We start from the raw sequence: 25,032 nt of genomic DNA, 5'->3' as shown, positions 1-25,032 counted from the left end.
TTCATACAGTATATTTACTGGGATCATAATTCAAGCCGGGCATTAGATACCAAGCAGGCCAGGCTGATACGGGCTGACGCACGTGCCGGCGTCCGAAGGGCGGTGGCGAAAAATTTGGGCCGTTTGAAGCCCAATTTGGGCAGTTTGAAGCCCGATTTGGGCCGTTTGAAGCCCGATTTGGGCCGTTTGAAGCCCGATTTGGGCCGGTTGAAGCCAGATTTGGGCCGTTTGAAGCCCAATTTGGGCCGTTTCAAGCCCAATTTGGGCCGAGTCCAATTTTACAATGAGATGCACCCACCTTAACCCTGAATAAAGTAATAAAACCACTAGTAAACCAGTAGGCGGCGCCTGGCCTGCTGTTCAGTGAGTGGCCTGACTGCGGGCACCAAAAAAACAAAAACAATTGCAGGCCCTTAAGAGCACATGATGCCCTACGCAGTCTGCGTACTCTGCGTATAGGGTGCGGCGGCCCTGCGTGTCTCTGACAGACACAGTAACAACATACAGTACATGTAGCCTATTTCTGTCTTTTTTTACTCTCAAGAGTTCCAGGAAGTAAGGTCCTGGATTAAGCAGCACTGTCGAGTTGCAGCAAAATGGACAGTTTGTGTCGTACTTTGAGTACAACACAAGCAGTTCGTTTATTTTTATTTTTTATTGTACATTATCAGCTTTATTTTAGCAATCAAAAGTAATAATAATAATAATAATAATAATAATAATACATTTTATTTGATGGCGCCTTTCATGACACTCAAGGTCACCTTACAATCAATAAAAAACATACAATGAAAAGATAAAAACAGTACATGCAGTAATGCACAAGTAGCAATAAGCAATAATAAGACAAATAATAATAATAATAATAATAATACTAGTAAAGTGACAATTAAAAGTGCAAGGGTTAGCAGGGGCACACACACACACACACACACACACACACACACACACACACACACACACACACACACACACACACACACACACACAGACACAGGTGAACAAAATGGCAGGAATTCAGTAAATCAGGAGATGTCAGGTTATGGAATTACAGGGAATAGGCAGATTTAAAGAGTAGCGCAAGACCCCTTCCTGGTTGTTCATTGGCTAATGAGTCACGCATTTTGGTCCTCCGCTGACACCACTCTCTCTCTAAATTGCTCTGGTAGTTAGTAGTTGTTGTTGTTGTTGTTGTTGATAGTTGCCATAACAACCACCCCTGTCGGAAAGACGTGCACATGCTAGGTACAGTAGTAGGAAGCGTTGTTGTCTGGTATGGAGCTAGCCTGAGAGGCTAATAAAATAATAAGCTATCAGTACGTTATTGCACGCATAAGCTGCGTTCACACCGACCTATTAAAGTTTTTCGCTGGCATCGAGTTTACATACAAAGTCAATGCAAACGAGCGATTGAGCGTATATTCGCCCGGGAGAAAAATCACCCAAGATGGAATATCCCAACTCGAGCGAAATTACGCTGGCATCAGTCGCTCGCTGTTCAACACTGATTGGCTGCCGTGTGAGAGTGAGTCAAGGATCACACTGGCTTGGAACAAACCGCTGGTTTATTGTGTGGCAACAAACCGCATTGACAGCTGATTGACAGGCTGACAGCTGACATGAAGTGAAGTCTGTACTACCGGTATATAGCTCGCGTTAGGAGCATGCTGATAGGCTTAGCTTGTAAACAACAACGGTGGCTCGTAGTGGACAAATATCATGACATTGCGTAATGTTATAGCCCCCAGATGTCCGTCAATTCTTGTGCCTGTTGACGAGCGATTTAAACAGAGCGACAGAGCGATTCCAAAGGCTTGAATCGAGCGACAGAGAGAAAAATAAATATCTCGGTGTGAACACAGCTATAGACCTATATTTACATTTAAACATTTATATAGCTAAAATAAAAATGTAAATAGAAGTATGTCAGTGTTTCCCCATGAACAGCTGAGAAAGTGGACACTGTAAATAGTTAGCACTGTGAAGATGATACAATTCAGTAGGTGGTGGTAATGCAACATTTAAGGATGCCAACTGCCATAAAACACAGAAGAAGCTGAGAAAAAGGAAGTGCTGTGGGGTTGCAGCTGTTGAAAACCATCTATAGTTCACTATGAATATGATAAACACTAGGGAATAGTGAATGAGTGAACCATTCTCAACACGGCCAGGACTGCATGCCTCTCTCATCTGGCCAGCCGGGGCCAGGACTGTACACCCATCATCTGGCCAGCCAGGGCGACGACTGTACACCTATCATCTGGCCAGCCAGGGCGACGACTATACACCCATCATCTGGCCAGCCAGGGCCAGGACTGTACACCTATCATCTGGCCAGCCAGGGCGATGACTATACACCTATCATCTGGCCAGCCAGGGCCAGGACTGTACACCTATCATCTGGCCAGCCAGGGCCAGGACTGTACACCTATCATCTGGCCAGCCAGGGCGATGACTATACACCTATCATCTGGCCAGCCAGGGCGATGACTATACACCTATCATCTGGCCAGCCAGGGCGATGACTATACACCTATCATCTGGCCAGCCAGGGCCAGGACTATACACCTATCATCTGGCCAGCTGGGGCCAGGACTGTACACCTATCATCTGGCCAGCCAGGGCCAGGACTGTACACCTATCATCTGGCCAGCCAGGGCGATGACTATACACCTATCATCTGGCCAGCTGGGGCCAGGACTGTACACCTATCATCTGGCCAGCTGGGGCCAGGACTATACACCCATCATCTGGCCAGCCAGGGCCAGGACTATACACCCATCATCTGGCCAGCCAGGGCCAGGACTGTACACCTATCATCTGGCCAGCCAGGGCGACGACTATACACCCATCATCTGGCCAGCCAGGGCCAGGACTGTACACCTATCATCTGGCCAGCCAGGGCCAGGACTGTACGCCTCTCTCATCTGGCCAGCCGGGGCCAGGACTGTATGCCTCTCTCATCTGGCCAGCCGGCAGAGGGAGAAAACGAGGGGCTTTAGTGGTTATCCGCCTTACTTAACTGTTCTGAGCACCTCCACCCAAAAGCATACAACGACTGACTGCAGAGACTGCCTGTTTGCAGTGAAACGGTGCAACTCTGGATTTTGTTTCCTTGGGTTGCCCTGATTCATGCAAACAAGTGGCCGAGTGGTTCACTTCTGTGAGGCCGTGAGTGGGCACTGAGAGGTCCACCTTGAAAACATCCTTACATATTGATAGCTTTTATAATGCATGTCAATTTCTTTGAAATTTTCCAGTTCAGGGCGTCCGGGTAGTGCAGCGGTAGATTCCCTGTCTACCAACACGACCCCCGATGTTACCTCCGGCTTGGTCGGGCGTCCATACAGGCACAATTGGCCGTGTCTGCGGGTGGGAAGCCTGATTATGTGTCATGTGTCCTGGTCGCTGCACTAGTGCCTCCTCTGAACAGTCGAGGCACCTGTTTGGGGTGGAACTGGGGGAATAGCGCACTATGTCCTGCCGGTGAAACTCCTCACTGTCAGGTGAAAAGAATAGGCTGGCAACTGCACATGTGTTGGATGAAGCATGTGCTAGTGTACAGCTCTCCCTAGATCGGCAGAGGGGGTGGAGCAACGACCGGGACATCAGGGGGAATTGGCAAAGTACAATTGGGGAGAAAATGGGAGTAATACATCAGAAAAAAATACATTTTGCAATTCAGGGAAACAATTGTGCAAATTCCTTATTCCTGCAAGTAAGACATCCATCAGCCTTCATATTAATCAATTCATTGCTGTTTTGTGAAATCCAACACATAATGTTCACAGATACCCAACTGTGCAAACACACACAATATCTTCACAAATCTCGGCCATTGTTTAAAATCAGGGGAATTCTTCCCTACGAATTAACACCGTAATTAGCAAAAGCCCGTGATGCCCTAGTTACATAAGACAGCTCTTTTTGTCTTTTCAAATTGGATTACTGCAGGAGGAACCATTTATTTCCAGAAATGGGGGGTTGGGGGGCAATTTCCAGCCCAGTGCCTCTCCCATACAGTCTCTGGCAGAAAGCAATCCTTCCGTTTGAGCTCATGCACAGTGCTTATACACCCCAATAAACATGATTAGCATATGAGACTGTAAATATGCAAACGACAAAAGAGATTTGGAGGCACTGTTTGTGCTGTGAGCTGTCTGTCAAGCCCCCCCAAATGAAAACGATGATGAGGTTTATTGAGATGGGGTCTCTATAAAAGCTATCCTTATTTTTTCTTTTCTTTCATAAAGGAAATTCAACCATGTAATTGGGAGCCGAGAATGGGAAAGGGTGCCTTTACCTTCGATGTCTTGCATATTTGCCGCTGCTGTGCCCGCTCCCATCGCAGCCAGACGTGGGGCAGCTGCAATGACACATGGACACACACTGAGCGCAAACACTCTCAACCCCGCCCCCCCCCGCTCGAGCCTGCCCTGCTGAATTATGTCTGCGCGCTCTGCCTGTCTCCTGTCTCCTGCACTGTGCGGCGCCGTGTCATTTTCTATCTGTAAGCACCGGCAGCAGAGTGTCAGTGAAAGTCACAGAAACACACTCGCTCATATAGCTTTCTTCAGTCAGCCTTCCTGCAGCCCTGACTGTGTTCGGACAGGTCGGTTTCTGAACTGCAGAGCGGGCTGCAGTCCTGACTGTGTTCGGACATGTCGGTTTCCCAGCTGCAGAGCGGGCTGCAGTCCTGACTGTGTTCGGACAGGTCGGTTTCCCAGCTGCAGAGCGGGCTGCAGCCCTGACTGTGTTCGGACAGGTCGGTTTCCCAGCTGCAGAGCGGGCTGCAGCCCTGACTGTGTTTGGACAGGTCAGTTTCCGAGCTGCCGAGCGGGTTTCAAGCCAGCAGCATGCCATGGGTCGTCCCATTAGCCTATTGTTGTTGAGACCAAATACAAGTTTAGACATCATTGGGTAATGTGGTGAATTTGGTGTATATTAAGTTTAGCACAGGGTAGAGTAGATGGGTATAGTTCTGATCAAGAGATGGTGTGTCCTCATACTGAAACATTGAAATGAGCCAATTTCCAATAACTACCAAAACGAATATAATAATAATAATAACTTGGATTTATATAGCGCCTTTCAAGGAACCCATGAACGCTTTACAGTAAGTGACACATAATGACAAACAAATAAAAACAGAACAGAGAGAAGAGAGGAGACTATAGGCCAAAGGCTTTGTTAAACAGGGGAGTTTTGAGGGTTTTCTTGAAGGTGTCCAGGGATGGGGCGTTGCGTTGAGTTGAATATGAGTTGAATATGAGTGCATGTGATATGCCTTGTGTGGGACACGGTGAATTTGAAACAAGTCATGTTGATTAATTTGAAAAACAGCTTGGTTAAGGTTAAACAACTTGGTTAAGTTTATAGTTATAGTTATAGTATATATAGTTTTTGTGTTACGGGTTAAAAACGGACCACGTCAGGACATGACCCCGCCTCTCTCGCTTGAAAGACGAGGAAGTTACAAGTCCGCCAATCCCACCCCTTCACCCTTACTTGTTGGTAAACTATTTAAATATCGGACTGTCCTTACATTAAAGACCTCTAGAGGTCACCGCTAATTCCTTGTTACAGCTCTGGCGTTGCACGCATGCACTTACGGTACTCCCACGACCGCAAGAGGCCGCATTCGTAAACATGGGTCATTTTAACCCCCTTGAAAATAGGGCTGGGTATTGGCAAGGATCTCACGATACGATACGTATCACAATACTTGGGTCACGATACGATTGTATCACGATATATTGCGATGCGATACATATTGCGATACATATTGCGATATATTGCGATATTCTACAGAATTTACTCAAAATTAATTATTATTAGTGTAATAATATGTACATCACTTTATACTGATAAGTTAGTGGACAAATTTAGTCAAAACTACTGAGTGTTGAGTGTTACTGAATGCATCGATATGGGAAATATCGATACAGTATCGATTAGGGGTGGGAATCACCAGATGCAGAGGCCTGGCATGGCATGGCCTGCAATTTTTTTTTTTTTTTTTATATCGCGATACTTGGCGTCCAAGTATCGATATAGTATCGGGAAATAAAATATCGCGATATATTGCCGTATCGATTATATTGCCCAGCCCTACTTGAAAATTGACCAATGTTGTTTTCCTTGTGAGGACACAGATGCTCTCCAAAAAAAGCACAAGGGCCAGTTATATCACACCATGTGCTGTGTACTGTATGTATTGTGTACACTAAAACACAGTTGTGTTGCTAATATTCAACGCCCTCAGTCAGTCCTGCACCTTCAAGAAACTTGCTATAATTAAAATATAGCAAGTTTCTCTCACTCTAACCTGACTAATATTAAATGTAATTTTCCACCCATTTGTTTGTGTGTGCGTACAGTATGTGTGCACAGGGCATGTGTGTGCAGGCTTCCATGCACACACACACACACACACACACACACACACACACACACACACACACACACACACACACACACACACACACACACACACACACACACACACACACACACACACACACACACACACACACACACACACACACACACACACACACAGCAGCAACAGCCTATCTGACCCAGGCCAGGCTGTGCCATGCAAAGTCAAGCGTGTTCGTCCTGAAGACTATCAGCTCTCGGGGGAGAGAGGCCATCGAGCAGCATTATCGACATTATAGACGCCTCAGCCTAGAGATAGGCTGCACTTCGATCGCCTGATTAATTACTATCTGCAGGCAGCAGAGAGAGAGAAAGAGAGAGAGGAAAACAGTGGGAGGGAGGAGAGAATGATGGAAAATGGTGGAGAAAGAGTGAAAGTGGCAAGGGATGAGGGAATGTGGGGAGAGAGATAGAGACAGAGAGAGAGAGAGAGAGAGAGAGAGAGAGAGAGAGAGAGAGAGAGAGAGAGAGAGAGAGAGAGCACCTTGTACTATCAGCTAAGGGCTACCCAGTAATCTTCCAGGTGGAATATTATGTATTGATATATAGGTGGGCAGGAACCCTTATCTTAGCTGCAACCACCTCCTAACGCACAGCCAAGGACAACATGAAATTCACACACATCCTAGGGTGGAAACAAATTGCAAAGGCAAGTAGAGGACACTTTGAAACATCCAACCTCCAATTTCCAAACAGGTTTGACATTACATCCAGTAAAGGTTTGTATTGTGGTCATAATGGCGGGATTGGTAGATAGAATAGTAAAAAAAAAAGTAGGGGGGGGGGATTAGCAGGAAACAGATGATTGTGAAGCTTAGGTGGGCTCTGTTTGAGCTGTGAGGACCACCGGACTGGGTGGCTCACATTAATGCACTCCAGCTAGATCCTTTAGGCTACACACCTTATCCTATCAATAGACCATGTTGCACAGTCTGTAACACATGTACGTCAATAAGCCAAACATACAGTAGCTGCTAAAATGACTGACTAGATACCTGTAGGGTCAATTTTGGTTCATTTGTTTATTTATTTGGATCCCCCACTGCATGAAAAACCTGCTTTCCGGGCAAGTAAATGACCGCATACAGACTCAATATGCGGACACTATGTGGTACTTTCCCGCTCTTTGCCACAAAGTGTCACAAAGACCTGCAAACAGGCCCGTAGCTACCATTGAGGACACCGAAGTCATGACCTCGGTATTTTCCACACACAATTTCTTTTTTTTTTTTCTTTTTTTTTAAGAAAAATAGCCCCGGCCCCCAGATCTATTCATCTGTCATTGATGTTTTAAAGCCCTCATAAATAACATGATATATGACAGTTGATCAGAAATGCAACCGTTTGCTTCCTCTCTGTGTGCTATAGAAGGAAGAGACATAACTCACCACAACGTTAAAATTTTGCATAGGGGCTAGATTGGGGCTAGACTTTGGGGACAGTTCTATTGAAGTGAATGGGTAAGTAACTTCCCTGTAAGTGATGTTTGTGTAGATGGGCCATTGTATTTAATTGAGCCCCCCCTGGGCCCCCCACGCCGTGCTAAAATTTCCTCTGTATTTCTCAAATCCTGGCTACGGGTCTGCCTGCAAAATGGATCTGTTTGCAGTTGTTCAAAGTCCCGGAAAGTAGGTTTTTCGTGCAGTGCCCATTAGTTGTTAACATCTACTCTTCCTGGGGCCCATACCATGAATGTAGGATAAGCAGATCCAGGATCTGTCCCTTGATCTGGTTTGGCTTAACCAGATCGTTAAGTGGATCCAGGTTTTTCTAATCAAGTTGAGAGCGGGTGCACATGAAAATGCTCGTGCACGGGAGCTCGTGCACGCAAAAGAGGCGTGGTTTTTAACAACTAGCCAATCACAATCCAATATGGACTGCTCCAGCTTTTACAGTGCCAGACACATCTATTTCCTCATTCATTTAAAGCGCAAATCATGAAGATTTACTGTATGTCAAAATCAAAATCCGCATTGGATATTATTAGTCTGTTCCCGAAAGACTGTCTAAAGTTACCGCTTTTATTCACATCAGTCATTTCTTTGAAGAGCGGTTTCTGCCACCACGTATCCTACAGCAGCTCAATTCACCCTCTCAATAAACTCAATAAAACTAAGGGGTTGTCCTACAACCCAGGTTTTATGAGTAAAGCGAGGCTCCCACCTATTGCCATCTCTGCGTGGTACATGCTATCGAATGCTCTTACCTTTTATTACTATAAAAGTGTCCTTTGCAACCATTCATTAGACCGTTGACAGGATGCAGACTGGACCCTTGGAGAATCCGGGGCGATCCTGACGGTCTCATGGTCTCCGATCCAATAGCTGGGGTAGAGGCGGGCACGAGCCCTCACGCCTGGAATTGGACCGGGAAAACCCCACTCACCCGGCATTCGGGCACAACCAGACAGACTGGCAGCAAGGCACCTGAGGTGGGAGCCTCGCTTCACTCATAAAACCTGGGTTGTAGGACAACCCCTTAGTTTTATTTCGTTGAAGCTCGGCTCCCACCTATTGCCACCTTACAACCGACCTTGCTGCAAAGGAGCACCTCAGTGCCCGACCTTGCGACTCTCGATCGAAAAATGGGCCGTCACGGCATAGCGCATGGGAACCCGGTAAGGATTGGGGAGCAGTCAGCGAGGCAACTAGTCCGCGGCGGCAGACAGAACCGCATGAGCGAACGTCGCGCCTCCCACATCCAGACTATAAAACCTCACAAAGGTATGGTGAGTCGACCATGACGCGGCTGCGCACATATCTTCCACCATCACACCGCGCAACAGCGCCCAGGAAGAAGCCACGCCCTGAGTAGAGTGGGCTTTAATTCCTTCCGGTGGAACCTTTCCAGCGGCAGAATAGGCCAAGTTAATGGCCTCCACTATCCAGTGCGATAGATGCTGTTTGGACAACGGCTTGCCCAAAGCCCTAGCCCCATGGCACACCAGAAGCTGGTTAGACATACGCAAAGTACGCGTCCTGGCCACATAGGCACGGAGCGCCTGCACGGGGCAGAGCGACCGAAGTCTCCTCTCTTCTGCCGAAGAAGAGGCGGGAGGCTCAAACGCGACCAGGTCTATGGTCATGGACCTGAAGCCAGCTCCAATACACTTAGGCTGATAAGCAGGGTTCGGGCGGAGCGTGGCCCTGCGCCCATCATTAGAGAACACCATGCACGACTGTTGCACTGACAGGGCAATCAAGTCTCCCACTCTCTTGCCGGAAGACAAAGCGAGAAGCAATGCCATCTTCAGCGAGAGGTGTTTCAGGTCGGCAGCGTCGAGTGGTTCAAACGGAGGCCTCGAGAGGCCATCCAAGACCGTGACCAAGTCCCACTTGGGGAAGATGTTCCTCGTCTGGGGGCGAAGCTTGCGCACACCCGTCATGAAACGAGAGACCAAAGACAGGCCTCCCACTGTCTTGCCCTCGATGTCCATGTGGCAGGCCGAGATGGCGGCCATGTATACCTTAAGGGACTGCGGCGACTGGCCCGCTTCGTACAGACCCTGGAGGAAGCAGAGAATGGGCCGAACGTCGCAGGTCACCGGGTCCAGGTTCCTTTCTGCGCACCAGCGCGAGAAGGACAGCCACTTGTAGGTGTACTGAGTGCGAGTTGAGGTGGCTCTAGCACTCTGTATCGTCTGCACCACGTTCGCAGGCAGGCCCTGGGCTAGCAACCGTTCCCGTTCAGGGACCAAGCGGCCAGCTTCCACTTGTGTGGGGATGGGTGGAGTATCTCTCCGCCCGCCTGCGACAGCAGGTCCTTCCGACGCGGCAGCAGCCACGGAGGACCTCTCGTCAGAGTGATCAGATCCGCAAACCAGACCTGCGACGGCCAGTGCGGGGCTACCAGAAAGAGCTGTAGCCCTTGCTGTCTCACCCTGGCCAGCACCTGGGGAATCAGTGTGATTGGGGGGAACGCATAGAGGGCCGCCCTTGGCCAGACGTGCGCCAGCGTGTCGTGGCCCAACGGTGGATCATCCGCGTCCGGCAATGGTGTGCGAGCCGCGAGGCGAAGAGATCGACGCTGGCTCGACCGAACTTGGCCCAGATCTGCTCCACCACCTGTGGGTGGAGAACCCATTCTGAGTTGCATGGGTTGTGAAGCTGAGTTGTGAATTTCTATCGCTGTACCATAGAAAGTGTTCTGACAGGGTGTATCACAGTGTGGTACGGCAACCTGACCGCCCAGGACTGCAGACTGCTGCAGAGGACTGTGAAGACAGCAGCTAAAATCATTGGCACAGAACTACCAAACCTCCATAACATCTTCACCACTCACTGTAAAATGAAAGCCAAAAACATTATCAAAGACACCAGCCACCCCGCTCATACCCTGTTCTCACTCCTCCCTTCCAAAAAACGCTACCGGAGCATCAAATCACACACCACCCGTCTCAGTAACAGCTTTTTCCCTCAGGCAGTCAGGCTGCTGAACAGTTGACTCACACACACTGCAACGCACTGTCACTTTGTTGTGCACCATTATTGTATTGTACTGTATCGTGGTTTGTGTTATGTCTACACGTACTGTGTACAGACATGTCTGTATCACGTGTAGCTTACATAGTTATGTAGGTCTACACCCTTTTTCTGTCGGTCTTTGCGACCATGTCCTTGTGTATGTAAAGCTGAGGGTGCTCAGAGCATAAATAATTTCATTGTATTATACATTGTATTATACATATGACAATAAACTACTTGAACTACTTGAACTTGGTTGCCCCGCGATAGCAGGTCCGCGCCCAGGTTGAGGTGGCCCCGAATGTATGCTGCCGACAGGGACAGCAGGTGGAGACGGGCCCACTCGTGGATGACCGTAGCCAGCTGGTTCAGAGCCAGCGACCGGACACCGCCCTGGCGGTTGATGTACGCCACTGTTGCGGTGTTGTCTGACCGTATCAGTACATGGTGGCACATGATCTGATGTCGGAAGTGCCAGAGAGCCAGGCGAACTGCCTCCAGCTCTAGTACGTTTATGTGGCGAAGCTGTTGGGCTTGCCATCGCCCGTTTGCAGCCTGGCCTTCGAAGACCGCGCCCCAGCCCCAAAGGGAGGCGTCGGTCCGAATCACTCGCCTGAGTGGGACCGGACCCAGTCTGGCGCCCTCTGAGAGCCAACAGTGGTCCGTCCACACTTCCAAGGCTTGGCGAGCGCGGTCCGACAGCGTAAGGATGCGGGACCGATCTATCGCTGGGTCCAAGCGATGACCCAGGAACCACCTCTGGAAGGGGCGCATGTGCAGCAGCCCCAGAGGAATTGCCGCGGTCGCCGCGGCCATAAGGCCCAGTAGCACGGAGCACTGGTGAACGGAGATCGTGCGTGCGCGACGCCGAGTCTCCGCTGTCCTCCGAAGGTTGTCCAGCCTCTCCGGAGAGAGGCGGGCGTGCATTGAAAGGGAGTCTAGCTCCAGACCCAGGAAGGTCGTGACCTGTCGAGGCACAAGGGCGCTCTTGCGCCAGTTTATAAGGAACCCCAAGGCCTGGAAGCGGGAAGTCAGCACCTCGGTGTGTGCGGACACCGTCACGCTCGAGCTCGCCGCTATCAGGGCGTCGTTGAGGTAGACGTAAACGCAGATCCCCATCTCTCGGAGGGGAGCCAGCGCTGTGTTGACGCAGACGGTGAAAGTCCTGGGACTTAGAGACAGGCCGAAGGGGAGTACGCAGTACTCGTAGGACACTCCCTGAAAGGAGAACCGGAGGTACCTCCTGTGCCTTTCCACGATGGAAACATGGAAGAAGGCGTCCTTTAGGTCGACTGATGTGAAGAAGTCCCCGGGTCTGATCGCTCTGAACAGCGTGGGGAGCGTCAACATGCGGAAGGGAAGCTTCCTGAGCAGGGGGTTTAGCCGCCTGAGGTCAAGGATGGGCCGTAGGGACCTGTCCTTCTTGGGCACCAGGAAGTACCTGTGGTAGAAACCGGACTGCCTGTCCTCGTCCTGCACGGGCCGTATCGCGCCCTTTGCCAGAAGCGAGGAGACTTCCTCGCCAAGGACAGCCATGGAGTCCGCATCCACCAGGTCTGAGACAGGGATGCCCGTGAAAGCAGGCGGGGGGGCCGCAAACTGCAGCGCGTAGCCCTTCTCCAGCGTTCGCAGCACCCACGGTCCACTGAACGTGGCAGACCGAGCGCGCGTAGGCGGCAGGCTATTTAATTAGCGGGTCTTAACTCTAGCAAGCTAGTCGGCGATGGTGCCGACTAATACCTGTAACCAACACAATAACAAGACGAAGCTACGAAACACGTGACGCTAGCAGCGGAGAGTTAAATCTCTACGTGAGGTTAGCTTAGACAGAGCAATTCAATTAGCAAGCATACAACGACACTCGGACTGGCTTGTTCAAGCCGCCGACACGTGAAAAAAGCACTTAGCTTTGTCGCCTCCAACTTTCACCGCCCAGGCGAAGGTAACCTCCAGACCGGAGAATCAACGACCGAGGTTCCCGTCCGCTACGCCGAGATACGGGGAGCAGTTGAAGTGAAAGTGCAAGTGGGCAAGGCAACTAATGCTAATCTGGAGCAACAATAACAACACACGTCTGTCCGTGGCCGAATGCAGGTAAGAGTGGGGTTTTCCCGGTCCAATTCCAGGCGTGAGGGCTCGTGCCCGCCTCTACCCCAGCTATTGGATTGGAGACCATGAGACCGTCAGGATCGCCCCGGATTTTCCAAGGGTCCAGTCTGCATCCTGTCAACGGTCTAATGAATGGTTGGAAAGGACACTTTTATAGTAATAAAAGGTAAGAGCATTCGATAGCGTCTTTTTTGCAAGTGGAAGTAATGTGTAATCTACTGTATCTCAGTCTAAATTTCCAAAATCCGTAGGTGGATTTAGACCATTTAGGCTCAATGAATAATAATGATCTCATGATGTGTTTGGTCGCACTGATGGAATAATTCCTATAGGCTATCAATAAAAAATAATGATAATAAAATTAAAAAAGGCTGCTGAACTGAATCGAAACGGTACGTGCGGGCATAGATTTCATTTATAAAAATAGCCTATTTTGGTGTCACATATAGGCTATTGGCAGCAGATCTCCATATTTCATACACGGACTATGCTGGAAATAATATGAAGCTCAATCACATCATACAGGCCAAAAGCAACACAGTTGCAGCTGCAAAATGCAGGAGTAGCCTAGATATGAATAATCTGTGTGCAGGCGATCCCATATTAAATTGCTTAGATGTACTAGGCTATTCTGGTATGTATGACCATGTCCAACCCAACGTCAGCCTCAGCTCCGTTGCGCAGACGGCACTGTGCGCTTTGGAGACGTTTATGTAACCTTTTTATGCCGGTTTAGTGATATTTCTCCACTCACCATTCAGCTGCAATCAATCGGCGGGGTCAAACGTATCTAGCCTACTTGAGAGCACAAACATTAATATATAAAAACATATTCCAAAGTGGTAAGTAGGGCTTAATTTAAATGTAGCCTGCAACAAGTGCAAGGCTTCAGTCCTCGATTAATTCAACAGGAGCCATATGTTTTTTTCTTTCTTTTTTCTTTTTCTTTTTCATTTGAATGCAATGTATTTTTCATATGGGGACCATATGAATGGCGACTCGCTGTTCCCAGAGAGCTGATTGGTAAGTAGGTGGGTCTTTCATGGGTTTTGATCTTATCCTCTGAACTTAATAACCTAGCCGTAGAGCATAAGTTGCTATGGTGATCTATCTCGGTAAGAAGTTAACTAGCGTCGTGGTACAGCAAACCTAGGGTTAAACTTGAAGTTACCTCGCTAAGCCACTAATTTTGCTTCATGGTATAGGCCTCTGGGGTCCAACTTAAGAACATAAAAGTATACACATGCTTTCACATATATGCATACATTAACCCCCCCCGCCCCCCGAAACAAATAATGTTTCAATAAACCACATAGAACTCTCTATCTCTGCTACATCTCTATATATGTCAAAGTTATATCTATGTTTTTTGCGGGCCTGTACCCAAGAATAAGCTCTTTAGTTTATTTTTAAAGCTATCTTTACTTGGTACTTGACTAATTAAGTATGGCAACCTATTCCAATGGGAGATAGCTCTATACAAAACCGTTTTTTTCATTGCATTTGTTCTGGGTTGAGGCATTGTAACATGACCCCTACTCACTTGTCTTGTTTCATGGTCATGTCTGTTCTTAGAAAATAATATTTTTGAATACAGGCTGTTGGGTTGATGTTGAGGAGAATCTTCAACAAACAGTGGCAGGTGGTTCAAAAGTCTTTGGTTGAGCTGAGCTGTGTATTATGTATTGTCTGCGTCTTCTTTACAGTATGTACTAATGGATATTTCATGATAACTTGCATTTGTTTTTGTTTAATTGCGCTCAAGATGAGCCCAAACAAACAAAATCGAGGGGTGAGAACCAGAGGGGAGTAGGTGATATTTGACTTTGTCCTGACTTTGCTTATTAAATTCAATCTTTATATGAAACCTTCATGAACATGTGGATTGCAATATACTTAACAGGTCGCACTTGAGAATGAGACCTCGGTCTCAATGTGATGTACCTGTTTAAATAAAGGCTAAATGAAAAATGGTCTTTGATGAATAACTTTGGATTGGTTTAGAATTCCCATGGGCCCTTGAGGGCAACAGACAGAGCTCATCAAGAGCTTTCACTTGATATGTACGACTCATTTTCGCCCCCAAATTGTCACTCACACCCCTCTGCTTGATATGCTCTTCAAATGTTATCCATTTTGGAAAGAAACATACACTAAAATATCCAGCCTGTATAACTGTTATTGCTTAACATGCACCTTCATGCATTTTAATTATTTGCTCATATCTTTGATTTTTTTAAACAGGCTCTTACAAAAAGATACCAGTAAAGAAACTCTCACAAAGTGACAAAGAAAAGCTTCAAATTCGAAACAAAGTTGCAGCCTATCTTTACGCCCACTCCACTTACCCAGCGAGTGCTTTAAGGCTGTAGGCGGGGGAAGACAGAAATAATTGTTTTGCATGGCTAATGAATTGATAATTGGCTATCATGCTAAATATCGTCAAGTAGTATGAGACAAAAACAGAATTATTTAGCTCATCTAGTCGGAACATTAAACGAGGAGAAAACCCTCTTAATTAATATTTAATACAGGGAAATTGTATCAACTGGAAGAAGAGAGATTGTTGTGGCTATTATTGCAGTTTCACTGCTATTATCTTTTGTAACATTGAAGTTCTCTATAGAAAGAGGGAGATAGAGAGAGGGGGTGGTGGTGGTGGTGGTGGTGGTGGTGGGGGTTATTATCTATGAGTATTTTTAATGTCTAAAAAGAGACAGAGAGACAGAGGAGGTAGGGGGAGAGAAAGACAGATTGAAAACTAGGGTTTCCTGATTGGTTGTAAAGGCAGAGATCAGATAGCAGAGGAAAGGCTGGAAAAACAGCTTTGCTTGGTCAGAGCAGTGCAAGGTGACAGCATGACAGGTGATACAGCCACGGTTTCTACCTACGTGTTACAATTATAAGAGAGTGTGTGTTTGTGTGTGTGTGTGTGTGTGTGTGTGTGTGTGTGTGTGTGTGTGTGTGTGTGCTTGCGCACGCGTGTGTGTGTGCGCTCGTGTGCTTGCGTGTGTACATGAAGTGGACGTTTTCAATCCCACTGACCTGAAGAGCTCTGTTAATGCTGGATCCACAGGCACTGAGAGAGAGAGCGAGAGAGAGAGAGAGAGAGAGAGAGAGAGAGAGAGAGAGAGCAGAGGATTATAAAACAGGACTGTGACTTCCACATGCTAAATAAACGAGCTCTTTGAATAACACATAAAAAGCAATCTGCTGAATAGTTTATCATTGTGACTTATGATCTGCGTAGGACTGCCATGAAATAACATACCGGTACTAGCAAAACAAAAAAATTAAGCTCAGTAAAATTAGCATGTGTTTATTATGAGTAAAGAGAAGAGTTCCGTTCCAAAATGTTATATATCCTCTTAGCTGTAGTGGTATTTATCCATATAGTCTAGATCGCTTTGGTGTGAGTTGCTGAACTACGCCTGCTGCTAGCTGCTAGTTAGCAGTTGCTTGCTACTGTCGAAGCAGCTAGCGGGTGTAGTTTGCCCACAGGGATCATTCAACTTTCATCTCATTGAATCCACATTTTCAGTCTTTAGTGACATGTTGGAAGTTGAGATGGCTCCTGATCCAACTTGCTCTCTCTCTGGCCTCCAGACAGTGGTCAAAGCCTTCAGAGCGCTGCTTGGGAGGGGCTTCACCATGCAGAACCAGTGACCGCCACCTGGTTCCTTGTTGGCTCAAAGATGTTACACACTTTCTAAAGTGTGAGAAAATGAAAATATGGATCAAGAGGGCCCTCTCGAGCTTCATTAAAATATGGACCCCCTCAATTTTTTGGGATCTGTCTGGAATTCAAGTCTGGTTTAATGTTCCGGTATGAATGGTCATTTAGTCAGACCTCGCTCGCAGAGTTGACATGCAGCTGCCCAGAGGGCTTTCATAGTCCTCTTCCCTGGCTGATTACTCCAATCACCCGTGGGCCCGTCCACTCTGGGGCACCTGTGGGCTCCTCCACTCTGGAGCTCTCCATGGTGCTGCCTGTCTTAAGTCATTTTGGCAACGAATTAGCCATTTTTACCCATTCAGTCGGTCCTAATTGCCTAATTAAAAAATCTGGCTACTTTAGGTCACCCGCAGGGGTTCTCTTTACACTTCCTGAAAGATTCAGCGTGATCGGACGTAAAATGGCATAGCTGTGGCCGAACACAATTTCTGCTCACTCGCACTCACACACACACACAGACATCACATTCTTATTAAAGGATTGCAGTATTGGGTGTATGGGTTGGGTTTGGAGATTGTTTCCAAGTTTTGCGAACATACTGTATGTTGATGTTTATTGCGTTTTAATACTTCTTGGAACATAACTCTGAAAACTAATAAAAGCCATTCAAAAAGAGTGTGATCATTTTGTCAACTAAGTGTATAAGGTATCTAATAATATCTTTTGAAAAGTTCCATAATTTGTTTTCATTTTGTGCTACGCATCATCTTGTAAGATTACATGTCACTTTTTATTTTTTCAAGTGGTGGATATTTCATTTTGGAACTAAACTGTTCAAATGTGGACTTTCTCATTCTTTTTCTGAAAGAAATATAAAAGAGACAGAGAGAGGGAGACAGAGAGAGGGGGAGTGCGCGAGAGAGAGAATAGTGAGAGAAGGCAATTGAAGTGTGACAGTCTGGGATTTGTGTGTTTGTGTGTGTGTCTGTGTATGTGTGTGTGTGTGTGTGTGTGTGTGTGTGTGTGTGTGTGTGTGTGTGTGTGTGTTTATGTTGGCGGAGGGAAGGTCACCCTGGATGGCAACGGTGCTCTGTGTGTGTGTGTGTGTGTGTGTGTGTGTGTGTGTGTGTGTGTATGTGTGTGTGTGTGTGTGTGTGTGTGTGTGTGTGTGTGTGTGTGTGTGTGTGTGCGTGCAGATACCTTTTGAGCGTGTGCGATGGCGCTTATCGTCTGCATCCACCTCCATCTGCAGAAGAGGCACAGACAAGCTGTTAAACACGCACACACACACACGGCATCTCACAATAAATAGCGCTAATTTGTATCCATGTTCCTTCCTTATGAAACATGTCATTCACATGTAATGTTTGCATGTCAAAAATCCTCACACTTACATACCAATGAAGCAGTATAGTAACTCACATCATTCAGTGCATACAGTACATATGCTTTTATGTGTCTCAATATTCAAGATGGCCATCTCCGAACTAAAGAACATTTGAGCGGATTAATATATTAAGTCATAGAGAAGTAAGTCAGATTTATAAAATGTCTTTTCTGATACAATTGTCCTGCTGCAAGTCAGTCCAATCATATAGAATGACAACTGGAGATCTCTTCAATCACAAATCAATACTTGAATATTGTTTCGATGTCAGAGATGTTTCAGGAAAAAACGAATGAAAAAACATTCAAAGAAAATCTATAAAAATGACGCAAAAACGAATATTCTGCAAGGATTCACATTAGTTGATAAATCGACTGAGAATTTACCTGAAATTCATTACTCAATATTTAAAAAACACAAATAATTCCACCCTAAAAAATTTGAGTATTTTGCAAACAAACGTCTTATGATTGACAAGAACAACATGTTTCAGTCATTATGTAAATTGAAATGAAAATGAAAAATGTCAGTAAAATGTCTCCTTTTTCAAATTATGGACATTTATTATCATTTTTGAATGAAGTATATTGTCATTTACACATTGTGAAATAACTGATTTCTTATCAGTTATCTGCCTATCCACCCACCCAACAATCTACATGTATGACCATCATCCACTCATATCAACCCCAGTCATACACAGATGTAGACATTTCACTTACCTGTATCTACTGTGTTGAACACATTCATCCTATCTCATACTCCATATTTTGGCCTCTCAGATCTTCTATGGAAGAGTAAGCATTATCCTCCCTCCCGCCTCTGTTTCGTGTATGTCAGACCTACATATCCCACTAAAGATAGGTCTAAGCCCTCGCTAACACATCATAAATTGTTCAGAGCGAGTCTGGCGAATGTTATTTCCAGATGTCCCTAAATATTCATGTTCGCCGAGTTTGGACTATGACGGGGTCCGTGGCCCTGTTTGGATGTCTCTTTTTATGAAACATGATTTATTAACGCCACACTTACTGTACTGTAGAGCCCTCAGCCCTAATGGTGTGTTTCTTTATGAAAGCCCATAAATGTTTCAGCGGGAGAAAAATAAAATGATGAAAGGCAAGGGGATACCTAGTAAATCTTATTAGTGCAGCGGAGAGGGAACGACCTGGAGTATTTTGGAAGGGGGAGGAGGACTGTGTGAGTGTGTGTCTGCGTGTGTGTCTGTGTCTGTGTGTCTGCGTGTGTGTCTGTGTATCTGTGTGTGTGTGTGTGTGTGTGTGTGTGTGTGTGTGTGTGTGTGTGTGTGTGCGCGTGCGTGCGTGCGTGTGTGTGTGTGTGTGCGTGCGTGTGTGTGTGTGTGTGTGTGTGGAAGTGAGAGAGAGCCTAAAATATATATATATATATCTATGAAGCGGAACTGTGGTTTCCATGGCAATAGAGAGGAAATCCTTCCTTTGGAAAAAAGAAAAAAAGAAAGCAACGACTTATCAATCCAGCTCTCTGCTCTCCCCTTGGGCGGGCATACCTCATTCAGACAGAGAGAGATTGAGCATACCGTGCTGTGTGTGTGTGTGTGTGTGTGTGTGTGTGTGTGTGTGTGTGTGTGTGTGTGTGTGTGAGTGATCCAGAACCAGGCGTGTGGGAAAAGGTGAGCTAGTCCCCTCTTGCTGAGTCTCTCTCATGGGTCTCAACATGGAAACACGTTTTTCTTCTATCAGGGCTTTTCTGGAACCATCTGCAGCAGGAGCAGTGGTGGTCAGCTTCAACATCTGACCTCAGCTGCACTGTGATCCACTTCATTATGGGGAAGGGGGGGGGGGGGGGGTAGGGATGCACGAGTGTTAGGATGAATCTTTCAGTTTTGTTTGAGAGAAAATGTTAAATAAAAATATGGCATGTTTTACATACAGTAACCTAAGCTGAAGTCCTTTTCTTATTTTGCCCAGTGAATGTGTACATTTTCAAAAGCATTGTATTTATGTCTGCATCTGCCAGTGGGCCATCATGATAAGAGTAGGTATAATAATGTGTTGATTCCACTACAGGAGAGACTTGATGTTCTCTGAAATTAGGTGGGGGAAAATGTGCACATATACTGTAGGTATTGGCATCGGCAATCAGCCAAAACAGTTGGAAAATATTGGCATATCGAATACCGGCAAAGAAATCCAATATCGTGCATCCCGAGGAGAAACCATGTTTCACACACAGATTTTCTTACATCAAATAGCCCGTCAAAACTGCATCTAATAAGTTAAAAGAAATAGGTAAAATATTTGGCTCACCAAGCAGAGGTCTCACTTTCCACAATCTCATCAGTAAAAAGAAAACATCTATTAGAAAGTGTGTCTTGAGAGATTACACTTTCCATTAGACAAACAGTGTGTCCAGTAGATTGTCCAGTGGATTGTCTGTTGATGCAGTTTGAGATTGTAGGTGGCTCTATTTTTTTCTGTCTGTTCAGCAGTGTTGGGCAGTAACACATTACAGTAACATTACAGTAATAGTATTACTTTTTCAGTAACAAATAGTGTAAGGAATTATTAATAATAATTATTGAGTGTAATTATATTACATTTACTAATCCCAGTAATGGACAGCAGTCTGTCTGTGGTCTAACTCTGCTCAATTACCAGCAGACACCAGCTGATTCAATTTAAAGTCGCTCACCATCTTCATTATTATCCCAAGCATAGGTTGCACAAGATCTACCCTTCTGTCTCACCACCATGGTAGGTGTCAGGTGTTAGAGGGCACACTGTCCCATGCTTTTTGGTTTTGCCCTTGACTATCCGGATTCGGGGCCAAAATATTTGATTGGCACTCTAAGGCCTATAAAATAACCCTTCACCCGGAGGCAGAACTCGCCATCTTCGGCTGCTCAGAGTCTTCTCTGCTCCTCTATACGGCTGTGCAACAGTCTCGGACGCAGGGGACGACTGTCGCCAAGAGACTCATTCTGAAGGAGTGGAAGCCCCCTCTCCACCTTCTTTTCAGCTGTGGCTGACGGACATGGTTTCAGTTATACTTATGGAGAGACTCAGGTTCCTGAGGACCAACTCAATTAAGAAATGTTCAACTATCTGGGACCTGTTTCTGGCCTACTTTGACGAGGTTAAAAGAGACAAGTATCTCACCCAGCTCCCATGCACCTCTTACAAGCACATAGCACCTTACGTAGCTGGTAGCAGCACCACGGTATGGTATTGGAATGTTGATGTTATACGTATGTTTTTTCCCCTGTGTCTGAGTCTGTTTTTTGTTTGTGGCTTTCATGTTCTGAAAAACTGTGAAATAAAATATCGGGGGAAAAACTTATCCCAGTGCTCTGACACTCGGCGTGCTCCCTGTCTTACTGCGATTAATGGATGGTTGATATCAGCGCTCTGTGTTCAGCTGATAGACTGCTCTGGAGAAGAAATTAAAGTTGCGGTAATTCCAAAGTTGACTTGAGAACGTTAGCCACGGGTACGCATACATTCAGGAGTCATTCAGGAGCCGACTGGGAACTGATGGGCCCTGGCCTTTAAGCTACGAATGCAACATCACTGAGAACCACATCGACAACAACCCAACATGACAGCTGACTAGAACCACGGCGACAATAACGGCAGTGGCAGCATCTTCACTCCTCTGCTTCCAAGGCTGCTGGTGAGAGCTGGGCCCAGGCAGCAGGCACTCATCTGTGGCTTGCCATAATGCTGGAGAGCCGTTCCTATTCTGCCTCTCTCTCTCACCACCCCATGGGAAAATGTCATGGCTGTAATGAAGGTTAGCCAGCTTATTGGGGATTAGGAGGAGGCCCCCTCCTTCCCTGTCTGCATCTCAATTAGACCCTGGATCAATGGAATTATAGGCCCTGCTGGAGAGCCACGGTGTTGATCCAAGTGCCAAAATTTTAGCCTGACCAGTTGACAAACAGATATAATGACACAAACTCATGGGAAAATACTGTATTTTACCTTTTCTAAACAACTCCTGGAATTTCCTAGTTGATATGCGCAATTACAATAGGCCTAATAGCAGATGATATTATTTCCACTAGGATTTATTTTTATTTTTCCCTCACCCGGATTTTCTCCCATTTTCTCCCCAATTGTACTTGGCCAATTCCCCTTGCTGTCCCGGTCGTTGCTCCACCACCTCTGCCGATCTGGGGAGAGCCGTAGACTAGCATATGATTCCTCCAATACATGTGCAGTCGCCAGTCGCTCCTTTTCACCTGACAGTGAGGTGTTTCACCAGCAGGACATAGCACGTGGGAGGATCGCCCTATCCCCCAGTTCTCCTCCCCACGAACAGGCGCCCCGAACCGACCAGAGGAGGCGCTAGTGCAGCGACCAGGACTGATACCCCGCCGGCTTCCCACCCGCAGACACGGCCAATTGTGTGTGTAGGAACGTCTGACCAAGCTGGAAGTATCGCTGCCAGGAATTGAACCCCGATCTCTGCGGTGGTACAGTAGGAGAGTGCTTTTATCGTTACACTACCCAGACGTCCTCCATTAGGATTTCAACTGCAGATTATGCCATACTAGTAATGCTTTGGAACAACTACATTCATATTTTGAGTGTGTTTGTATTTCTACCTGAGTAATGTTTTATACAGTATAGAACGTTTTTGAACAATGAGATCATCTATCATTTCTAAACCATGTTTCTGAGGCGTTTATCGGCCGATGTCGATGGACATGCCCATATCGATGTGCATCCCTAATATATCGATTTTTCAGCGCCTGTTACTTGTTCTTTTGTCCGTCCTTGTTTGTCTGTTAAATTCTAAAATATATATACCTTAGGGCTGTGCAATAAAATCGGCAATATATCGCAATATTTTTTTCTGCAATACTGTATCGATATTTATATTTTTATAAAAGTATCGTGATATATCGCCATATCGATTTTTTGCACAGCTGTGTGTTCAGTGGCACAATAAGAATACTTTTTATTTCAGTGCGTAGTTTTAACTCAATTTGTCCACTAAGTTATCAATATAAAGTGATGTATATATTATTACACTACCTGTGTGGTACACAGCAAATAAAATGTTCAGTAAATTATGTAGAGTATTGCAATATATCGCAATATGTATTGTATCGCAATGTATTATGATACAATCGTATCGTGACCCATGTATCGTGATACGTATCGTATTGTGAGGTCCTCGGCAATACCCAGCCCTAATATATCTCCCACCTCAGTACCTTGGGTGCCAGGGCCTTCAGCTGCACCGCTCCCAGACTCTGGAACTCCTTGCCATCACACATCTGACTCCATAACCGCATTCAAATCCCACCTCAAAACCCACCTGTTCAAACTGGCCTACTCACTTCATATTCATCACTCAATCTATGTTGTCTGCCCGCCGTCTTTTCTTTTATCTACGCTCCTCTTATTTGAACTATTTTAATTATGCTGGTGTATGCCATGCTTGTTGTTTTTATCGAAGTATGATCTTTTAGAATGATCTTTGTCTCTTTTATGCACTGTACGGCGACCTTGGGTGTTTTAAAAGGCGTCTCCAAATAAAATGAATGATTATTAGTATTTTATATATATATATATATACAATATATATATATATATATATATATATATATATATATATATATATATATATATATATATATATATACTGTATATAAAATAATGAATGAGAGTATTTGGGTAAAAAAACAAGTAGCCAATAATTCCATTATCCATTCATGCACATTGAGAATCTAATATAACAATAACATCTTAGCATGCTTTCGATACATTGGGCTATGCAGTCGATTTCAGAAGTGACTGGTAGGCTATTTAAGGGAGAGCACGTATGTCAGACCTCGTTCAACTGTATTATTCTATTAACTGAGAGAGTTTGGAAGACGAATCGTCTCATATTTAGAATTGATAATGTAGGACTAATCCCGCATCTGTTTGCGGGGCTGATGTCTATACATGTACAGTAGTAATCGTGAACATCGAGTATAAGTTGTCACGTTACATGTTTTTACCCTGCCCGCATGTCACGCTACTTGTTTTTACCCTGCCCGCATGTCACGCTACATGTTTTTACCCTGCCTGCATGTCACGCTACATGTTTTTACCCTGCCTGCATGTCACGCTACTTGTTTTTACCCTGCCCGCATGTCACGCTACATGTTTTTACCCTGCCTGCATGTCACGCTACTTGTTTTTACCCTGCCCGCATGTCACGCTACTTGTTTTTACCCTGCTCGCATGTCACGCTACTTGTTTTTACCCTGCCCGCATGTCACGCTACTTGTTTTTACCCTGCTCGCATGTCACGCTACTTGTTTTTACCCTGCTCGCATGTCACGCTACTTGTTTTTACCCTGCCCGCATGTCACGCTACTTGTTTTTACCCTGCTCGCATGTCACGCTACTTGTTTTTACCCTGCCCGCATGTCACGCTACTTGTTTTTACCCTGCCCGCATGTCACGCTACTTGTTTTTACCCTGCTCGCATGTCACGCTACTTGTTTTTACCCTGCCCGCATGTCACGCTACTTGTTTTTACCCTGCCCGCATGTCACGCTACTTGTTTTTACCCTGCTCGCATGTCACGCTACTTGTTTTTACCCTGCTCGCATGTCACGCTACTTGTTTTTACCCTGCCCGCATGTCACGCTACTTGTTTTTACCCTGCTCGCATGTCACGCTACTTGTTTTTACCCTGCCCGCATGTCACGCTACTTGTTTTTACCCTGCCCGCATGTCACGCTACTTGTTTTTACCCTGCTCGCATGTCACGCTACTTGTTTTTACCCTGCCCGCATGTCACGCTACTTGTTTTTACCCTGCCTGCATGTCACGCTACTTGTTTTTACCCTGCCCGCATGTCACACTACTTGTTTTTACCCTGCCCGCATGTCACGCTACTTGTTTTTACCCTGCCTGCATGTCACGCTACTTGTTTTTACCCTGCCTGCATGTCACACTACTTGTTTT

At 46.0% G+C, this 25,032-nt stretch overlaps 1 protein-coding gene across 1 annotated transcript in view; it reads right to left on the bottom strand.

Annotated features, from left to right (window-relative positions):
• The window catches only part of myt1lb (myelin transcription factor 1-like, b), a gene marked incomplete at both ends in the record, with an annotated part of 93,942 nt that extends 76,007 nt beyond the window's left edge, over positions 1–17,935 (bottom strand). Inside the window, 3 exons of the mRNA XM_083632403.1 lie at positions 4,304–4,366; positions 16,059–16,092; positions 17,890–17,935. Coding sequence (XP_083488529.1) covers positions 4,304–4,366; positions 16,059–16,092; positions 17,890–17,935 — 143 coding nt within the window. The remainder of the gene's footprint in view (positions 1–4,303; positions 4,367–16,058; positions 16,093–17,889) is intronic.
• Positions 17,936–25,032: the final 7,097 nt, after the last annotated feature.

Source organism: Poromitra crassiceps (assembly GCF_964638095.1).
Source record: "Poromitra crassiceps genome assembly, chromosome: 3".
NCBI classification, from domain to species: domain Eukaryota; kingdom Metazoa; phylum Chordata; class Actinopteri; order Beryciformes; family Melamphaidae; genus Poromitra; species Poromitra crassiceps.
The sequence above is the reverse complement of the archived record's forward strand: the minus strand, read 5'-3'. Positions and strand labels throughout refer to the sequence as shown.